Source organism: Camelina sativa, chromosome 16 (assembly GCF_000633955.1).
Source record: "Camelina sativa cultivar DH55 chromosome 16, Cs, whole genome shotgun sequence".
Classification (NCBI taxonomy): domain Eukaryota; kingdom Viridiplantae; phylum Streptophyta; class Magnoliopsida; order Brassicales; family Brassicaceae; genus Camelina; species Camelina sativa.
This window is the reverse complement of record NC_025700.1, coordinates 27,475,700-27,483,808: the sequence shown is the minus strand read 5'-3', so window position 1 is coordinate 27,483,808 and position 8,109 is coordinate 27,475,700. Positions and strand designations below refer to the sequence as shown.

General features: G+C 33.8%; 3 protein-coding genes across 5 annotated transcripts in view; 1 reads left to right on the top strand and 2 right to left on the bottom strand.

Moving 5' to 3' along the window:
- LOC104752837 (tubulin alpha-2 chain) overlaps positions 1-415 on the top strand; it is an 8,668-nt gene extending 8,253 nt beyond the window's left edge. Inside the window, exon 5 of one of the 2 annotated variants that reach the window (XM_010475098.2) lies at positions 56-415. In XM_010475098.2, the coding sequence (XP_010473400.1) occupies positions 56-188 (133 nt within the window). In that variant the 3' untranslated portion in view covers positions 189-415. The remainder of the gene's footprint in view (positions 1-55) is intronic. The other variant, XM_019238307.1, reaches the window with a different exon arrangement.
- LOC104752836 (glucose-6-phosphate/phosphate translocator 2, chloroplastic) lies at positions 1,736-3,976 on the bottom strand. Its single transcript, XM_010475097.2, has 5 exons — positions 3,358-3,976; positions 2,817-3,042; positions 2,496-2,718; positions 2,131-2,344; positions 1,736-1,927 (listed from the first exon to the last, which is right to left on the bottom strand). Exons 1-5 carry the CDS (start codon positions 3,853-3,855, stop codon positions 1,916-1,918), a joined length of 1,173 nt encoding a protein of 390 aa, XP_010473399.1. The 5' UTR covers positions 3,856-3,976; the 3' UTR covers positions 1,736-1,915.
- On the bottom strand, positions 6,840-8,109 carry LOC104752835 (CRIB domain-containing protein RIC9). Of its 2 annotated transcripts, XM_010475096.1 has the most exons (5): positions 8,026-8,109; positions 7,790-7,885; positions 7,588-7,685; positions 7,333-7,393; positions 6,840-7,176 (listed from the first exon to the last, which is right to left on the bottom strand). In XM_010475096.1, the coding sequence occupies exons 2-5, from the start codon at positions 7,848-7,850 to the stop codon at positions 7,013-7,015; spliced, it is 384 nt and encodes a 127-aa protein (XP_010473398.1). In that variant the 5' UTR covers positions 7,851-7,885; positions 8,026-8,109; the 3' UTR covers positions 6,840-7,012. The 2 variants fall into 2 exon arrangements, with proteins under 2 accessions (XP_010473398.1, XP_010473397.1); XM_010475095.1 differs by lacking the exon at positions 8,026-8,109 and having other exon boundaries at positions 7,790-8,019.

The following is an 8,109-nucleotide window of genomic DNA, read 5'->3' as shown; positions in this document are numbered from 1 at the left end:
CCCGTATTGATCACAAGTTTGATCTTATGTACGCAAAACGTGCTTTCGTCCACTGGTATGTTGGTGAGGGTATGGAAGAAGGAGAATTCTCTGAGGCTCGTGAGGATCTTGCTGCATTGGAGAAGGATTATGAAGAGGTCGGTGCTGAAGGTGGTGACGATGAGGATGATGAAGGAGAGGAATACTAAGAAACATGTTTCTAAAAGCTCTTGGATTTTGTGTGGGTTACTGTTATCTCGTGTTGTGTGAATGGGCTCGAAACTCTTACGAGTCTTAGTAGTGTGTGTTTTTCGAAACTTAAATTTCTATCTCTTGCTTGCGGCGATAGCCAGTTTATCTCATGATCATTGTCTATTATCTCCTGTGTGTTGTTGACTCGTCTCTGCCTCTCTGGTAATAGTATCTCATCTCTATATGATCAAGTCAACCTAGTATATACTGGGATTTGGTTAGGAAATTTTCAAAATCAACATATTCATGTTTGATTCCAGTTTTTTTTCTTCCCAAATTCACCTTTAATATAATATTTGAATTTGAAAAGAAAATAATCCGAAAATCTATTACAACTGAAAGTTTGAAACTAATTTTATCTTCAAAAGCTTAGCTGAAAACTAATTTTATTTTTTAAAAGCATATTATTAATTTATTATATAGTGATGGTGTACTGATTGACAGATGTGGCTACTGGCTCGTTAGCAAAGAATCAGCGATTGTTTGTGAATTTGTCATTAAGTAACAAAAACACAAGAAACAAAGAATGTTTAAACTATATCTTTACTGTATATAGCAAAAGCACAAAGTCATTAGTTGAGTTCAAAATTTCCAACTGATAATAGTGTTGGGTCGACACGAAGATCGATCCCTCCAAAAATAGGCGTATGCCACTTAGCGTGGAGAGCACACGGTATTCTTTAGTAAAAGGCGAAAGAACAGTTCGCTTTGTGCTCACCACATGGCTGCGTGATTTTTAACCAACGACCAAGACCCTTCTTTTATATGCATCTTTCACTACTTATCAACTCTTAGCTCTCCGATGTGGGACTCTCTCCCAAACTACTTCCTTTTACTCTTACGCTGTCGTTTCATTAATGTTTTTTTTTTTCCGTCTCGCTGTCGTTTCACTATTGTTTTATTCTATAGAAATTAGAAAATGAATTATAGTATAGTATTTACATGTTTTATTAAAGTTTTAAAATGATGTAAACCCTTATAGAAAACTAAAAAAAAACTAAAAGCCGAAACACATTTTCTTAGAAAATTATAAGAAATAGATTGAAGAGACAAAAATGAATTTCTGCAATATTTTATAACTAGTATTATACCCGGTGGTTGGCTAATATGGTGGTGACTCGTAAATTGGTAATTGAAGATAAAAGTTGTTTTGTGGTGTTTTGTTTTTTGTATTTAGATTTTTTTTTCAAAGAAAATGGTGAGAGTATAATCTGAAATTGGATTTATATAGAAGATATGCTGTAAACCACCATGAACGTGGAGTTATTAGTGGGGAGTAAAATTAGGAATATATTTTTTTAATCAGTTGTGTTTGTGAGTTTTTTTGTTTTTAAATTTTTATTTTGCATGATCGTACTTAGTTTTTCTCGTTAATGGACTTTTGTTTGTTTTTTTTTAAGAATCTGATCTGACTTATTTTGATTGGACATGTGACTTGTGCTTTATATAATAAAAAATTAGTCTAATATGAGATACATACAATATAAAAAAAAAAAAAAAAAANAAGACTCATAACATGGTCATGAACTTCAAGCTCCACTTTCTTCACATTCATTGACGGGAAAAAAGCACTTTCCGATGTTGATCTCACCGGAATACTCTCTCCTCTCTGGCTACTCTCTTGTTAGTACTTTTTTCTTTTTCTTTTCAAGATCAACCAAAGAAATTGCCTCCTAAACCACCCTCACTGCTTCGCCTGCTCAAGGAAGGAACAGAGAATGTTAATGAAAAGTTCATTAGAACAATAAATTCGTCACTGAAAAACCAAGTTGAGTAACCGAAAAAGAAAAACTTTGGCTATTTGATTATTTCATAAAGAACCAAATATTTAACCTAGTATATTTCATCAAGTGATTTGGCGGCTAACCAAAACCAAGAAACAAAGTTTGTTTTGTTTACCTGTGAGTAGAGGAAAGTTCCAAGAATCGCAATGGCAGCACCGAGTGCATTAATCGGTTGAATCGGAGTATGGAAAATGATGATCGATGCAACAATGACTGAGATACGTTTCATCGTATTACCGATACTGAATGTCAACGGCGAAATCTGGTCTAAGGACATGTATGAGACCTGATTGTACAAATGGTAGAACACACTTTGTGCCATGACCCACCTGTTGATATCAAAAATGTAACACAATGCATTAAGTTTCTTGCAATTTATACAAGAGACATTAACCAATCCACTCATTGCCACTTGAGTTCTATAAATCTTTACAAAATACAAAAAAAAAAAAGAGTATTCGTTTGGTTTTTAGTTCTTACCAGACAAAGTTTGGTCCGACTTGAGAAACCGCATTTTGCCAACCAGCAGCCCACATTTGAGGACCTTCGACGGCAATAGCAAATGGAGTGAGGATCAAAAGAGACATCATCGATAAGCAAGCGTAGTAGTTCATTCCGCTCACTGAGTTCCCTTTCATCCCTTTCTTGGAAAATATATTCCGAAACACAAATGCCAAATTCGATATCATTGCCCCCATAAACCCTGCCAAAAAAAAAACCCCACAAAGTTTCACATAAGACCATAAATCAAACAACTGTCACAATGTGAAATTCCAATCTTATAGGATTCTGAGTAGTTACCAGTGATGTTGAAGTTAAGCTCCGTAACAGCAGCGAGAGCGCAGCCTCCGATGATTGGTAAGAGAGAGAGATAGACAGGAAGAGGAAAAGTCTCGCCCATGAATAATCTTGAGACCAATACAGTAAACGCTGGTTCACCACTTTTAATGATGTGTGTGAAGGAAACTGCTACTTTTGACATACTCACTGTTGCTGCCACATGTCCTATCGTGTGTGCTACAGCGACCTTGAATAAAAAAAAAGAAAAGCAGACATAAATCACAAAACATACTCTTCACTATCAGACAACAAACAAGTTCTACCACTGTTCTAGACTTCTAGTGTTTTAGTTTATAACTAGCTCGACCTCTGAATCGTAATAACACAAATTATAAATCCATCCAGCAACACATCATGAAAAATCCGATATTTTAACTGGAAAACACGGTAAAACTTAATTTCTTACCGTAAAACAGAGTAAATTACTAAATAATTACCCTAAAACAGAGCTCAAGATCAGTTTTACCGGAAAACAGAGTATTCAAGAAACCTAAATTCTTACCGGGAACAGAGTTTTCCAGAAATCAAGATCAGTTTTAGGAGCATCTGCGATTCTAGTAGCCCAAGAGACAAGCATCATCAGAGAGCCACAAGCGAGAGACAACGTCGAAGTAAGCCACGGGTAAGGAAAAGCATTGAGGACTTTCTTGTTGTAAATGTTGAAAACAACGTTAAGTGCCCACCAAGTCGCGAAGTAGATTCCGATTTTAAGCTTCTGCGCCGACTGTTCGTTGGATAGCTCGATGTTAATGTCGAGTGGACGAGATCGATCGGCCTCGTAAGCTTGAACTTTGACCTCACGCTTGAAACTCGAAGCAGATGAAATGTGTAGAGGCTTTTGATGGGAGGAGACAGCATTATAGCTGAAGCTTTGGTTATGGCAGTTTTTGATTATGTTTAAAGGAGAAAATTGAAGCTTTGCTGGAATTGAGCGCCTAACCCCGCTGGAGAAGAAGGCCGTGGAGAAGGAAGATGAAGTAGGTTTAACTGAAGAGATCATTGTGTGAATCCTTCTTCTTGAGTTATTGAAGAAGACGATGAACTCGAGGTAGGTTTAAGATTATATCAGAGAGGGAGAAGGAGAGAGAGAAGAGACGTTTGTTTATTTGTTAAAGTGGAAGAGGAAGAAGAAGAGAATTTATAGGAAGATATTAAGAACAGAGGAGGGAAAGGTTTCGTTTTTGACTGTAACGACAAGTTAGGGTTATTCAGACTTTTTGGAATATACGAAAATACCCTTTATAATTAGGTTTTGTGGTTTAAATTGTATGGGTACATTCGTCAAACTATGGGAGAGGCGGTGCATTAGATCCGGTTTAAGGATTTGATAAATTATTTCTACTCAGAATTTGATATTTATGACCATAAAGAAACCAAGTGTTTAGTCTTAAGGTCTTACGTTACGTTACGTTAAAGAAGCAAAGATCAATTTTGGAAATAGTCTACACGTACTCAACTATTTTCTTGATATTTATCAAAATTTTAAAATATCTGAAACCTTCATGTTTTGATTTTTTTTTTTAATTTGCTTTTAAATTTTCTATATTACAGAAAAGAATTTTCAATCTTCAAGATTTTTATTTTCTCCTCCTTTGTGGACTTAAATTATTCCAATTTTGGTTTTATATTCTTGCCGTCTATAGTTATCATTTATCAAGAGTCAATGAGTAATTTACATGTGCCAAAGTTTAGTTTGTAAGTTAAGCTATATTTCAATGAGAATTATATCGTTGGATTACCAAAATCATCATTGATAGAGATAGTTGTAAAATGTAAACCAACGACAATATATATGATTAACTTATATACATCATCATCGCCTCATCGGTTTGGCAACAATAACACGAACAACACGATGTATCGCTTGTCATTTTCATTCGTCATCGATGCTAACGACAATAAAATGGTACAGGATCTAGAGTATTAAATATATTATATATATATATATATCTGTAACGTTAGTCAGTGAAATATTAATATGGACCGTTGAAATCAAAGAAGGTCTGGTCACATGTTGGCCGTACAAAGGGCGCTTCGCCAATGATGCGACCTCGCAAATGGAATTCCCACCGTAGAAAATATCCCAAAAGGAAAATTACAAAACACAACAAAGTTGTTGAACACATGCAACTCTCATTACACGACAAACTCCCTCTTCACCAGACACTGATTCATACAACACATATGTCCATTTGCATGTATATATGTGTGTGTTTATAGGTCGGGTAATAAATTAGGTTCATGTTCGACGGCTAGGAAAAGTTTGCAGGAAAGTTCGTAAGATTGGGGAAATCAACGTAATCATCTGAAACATCGCTGTCCAAATTGTTCAGTTGATGGATTTATCTGCATGCGCGATTTGCTCCGTGAAATATGAGTCGTTGATTCATTTAACTATTAGATACTGAAATGACCATGAATTGGTAACACAATGGTCAGTTGAAATTGTAAAAACGACACAAATGGCGTTTTGAAAAAAAATAATTATACATTTTTAATAAACACAGCATTCTAAAACAATCCCACTTGCAAAGATTTTCTCTTACAACTAACAGTAACTTTTTTATGTGTTTAACTTTTAATAGAAATTTGATAAGTATTTCTTAAAATTACTTTTTTACTGTTAAATTGGGTATAGATTTAAAGAAAAAAAGTTTTAATTAATTCACAGAATTTACCGCATTGGCATTGAGCAAGTGGACAGCATCAAGGAATGATATTGATTCTCAAGTCGTTTTCGTTTGCGCTGTTCTTCACATATTCCGTAAGTTTATCATCTCTTTTTTTATTATTATGATTGAAATGCATGTCCTGCTACCATTCTCTTTTTAATGACACAGTGAGAAATCTAAATAGTTTAAAGGGTATGGGCGACATATGAGACTTTTCTTACATAAGTTTTTGCATTTTATGGTCACAGAACAATATATCGTTTCCATTCCTTCTTTGCTACTACTTAGTCTACAAATTGGTTACTTCCTAAAAGATAGTAGATATTAATAAAATGGGATGGATCATATATGCTGTAGAGAAGTTTTTTAGCCCATGTTAACAAAGGCTTGTTGGTCCATTCGGCAAGACTTTAAAGTGTCCGATCCGATCCGTTGCTTATTACTATATCCGCAAGCCAATGAACCTACGAATATTGAATTGCCCACTTCGTTTTTCTTTTTTTTAGTCCAATAGTGATCCGGATATTTACCACGGACTAATGTCTTTGGAGTGAGAATACAATATACCCGTCGAGTAATCCATTTATTGAGTTTTTAAATAGGCATAAAAGGATACCATTTCTACTGGTCAAATATAATGATTTGGTAAATTACACGCTTAACAGAAATCGATCTCTAACCTAGATTTACAAGGCAAGTGCTCCTCAACTCAGAACCACTTAACCCTATAACCACTACCACTTGATAAATGAAACTATTTCGTTATACTTTGGATTATGTAAAGGAAGTCATTCATATCCAAATTTGTTTTAACTTTTAAATTTTCTTTTTTGAATTTTTTTTAGCATCATTTCATTTGATTCAAACCTGGGAGTATTATTACAAACTAACACCATTAAACTAAACTACTATAAGTACGAAGTAAATATTGAGCTGCAAAGTTTTTAAAGTCCCAAGTTTATAACTATAATAACCATCAAATATTCTTCACTCAAACCAGCTCAATAAATTTCGCGACTATCTTGCACTTACGACAGACCCACACAAATCCATGATTGCCCCAATTTTCCCAAATCAAATCCTAACACCCCCAAAACAAAATGTTGTTTATAATTATCTTCGAGCCTCGTCAATAACAAGTGATAAACATATACATGATAATTCACATTTGCAACCTCCTCTAAGCTAAAAGCCTAAAATGATAAATTTTTCCATCTTTTACAGTGTAATTACTCTTTCCTAAAGTAAGTCATAATCATCAGATAGAGATAAAATGTCTTAGTGGATATTTTTAGAAACTATAATTTGTGAAAATAGTAAAACCCATTCCAATATCATTGCAAAAACAATATGAATATTAATTTGTACACACTTCTGAAAAGATATATCTCGAATGGAAGCATTAAGATTGATAACTCACCCTATATTCACTATATATATTTTATTATATAAACAATGGCATGCCAAATTAAAAACGAAAAATAGTTAAGCAAGGACCTTGCTTGATCTTGAGAATCTTGGTGACCATGAATTACAAAATAGAGAAGCTTTTGAAGAGAGTTTCTTCTTCAGGTTTTGTTTTGTTGATTCTCTTTCCAGTTCCTTGTTGCTTTCAACTTCTCCAAATGCCTCCATCGCTGATTTCAAATCTATATATTTATGTTATCAAACATATTAGTTTTATGCATTCATCAATTATTTATTAATTTATTTGGTGGTATGAATTTCAATGAGGAGTAATAATATGTGGAAATTATTAGCTTATTATTGACAGAACGTTAACAATAATAATAGAAAGAACTTGCCTTGAAATGGCCACGATGAGTTTGGCTCTAAAACATTCTTGCTCGTCTTGAATTCATGTAGCTGCAAAATTCTATCAACCGGTTAAACTAAACCGAAATCGATCAACATTAATATTTTTATATTTTTTTCATCTCATAATACTAAAAACAAATAATAAAAATCCATAAAAAAACAGAGACATCATTATTTGTAAAAAAAAAAAAAAAAATCCATAAATTCTAATAGTTGCTACAAAAAAAAAAATTATGTCTTACCCAACTAGGTGCATTACTCGATGAACTATCCCAACCAATATGTGACACGTGTCGGACATCAGTTGGATATCCAATTTCCATCTCTTCCTCCTCCTCATCTACAAAACAAAGTCCAACATTTAATCCATTATCGTTATCATTCTAATGATCATTCATTACCATTTCATAAAACCAAACAAGATTAGAATTCTAATCAATTCACCAAAAATGTCGGAGAAACACTTGAAGCTCTTGTGATAAAGCCCTTTGAATCTCGTAGTCATGCTCGAATCCAACACAACAATAAATGTTAGCCTACCTATAAAGATCCGAAGCACTTCTTACATTAATGTTTATGGTATAGAAAAGCAATGAATCGAATAGAGAAAAAAGAACAGAAAAAGTATTGGAGAGGATGATCAAGATGAAGAAGAAAGAGAAAAGAGACAACAAAACAACCTTTCGTTTGAGATTGGAATAGTATTTAAAGCCAAATAAGAAATGGAAGGAGACATGAAAGAGTAGTGGTAATAATAATATTCC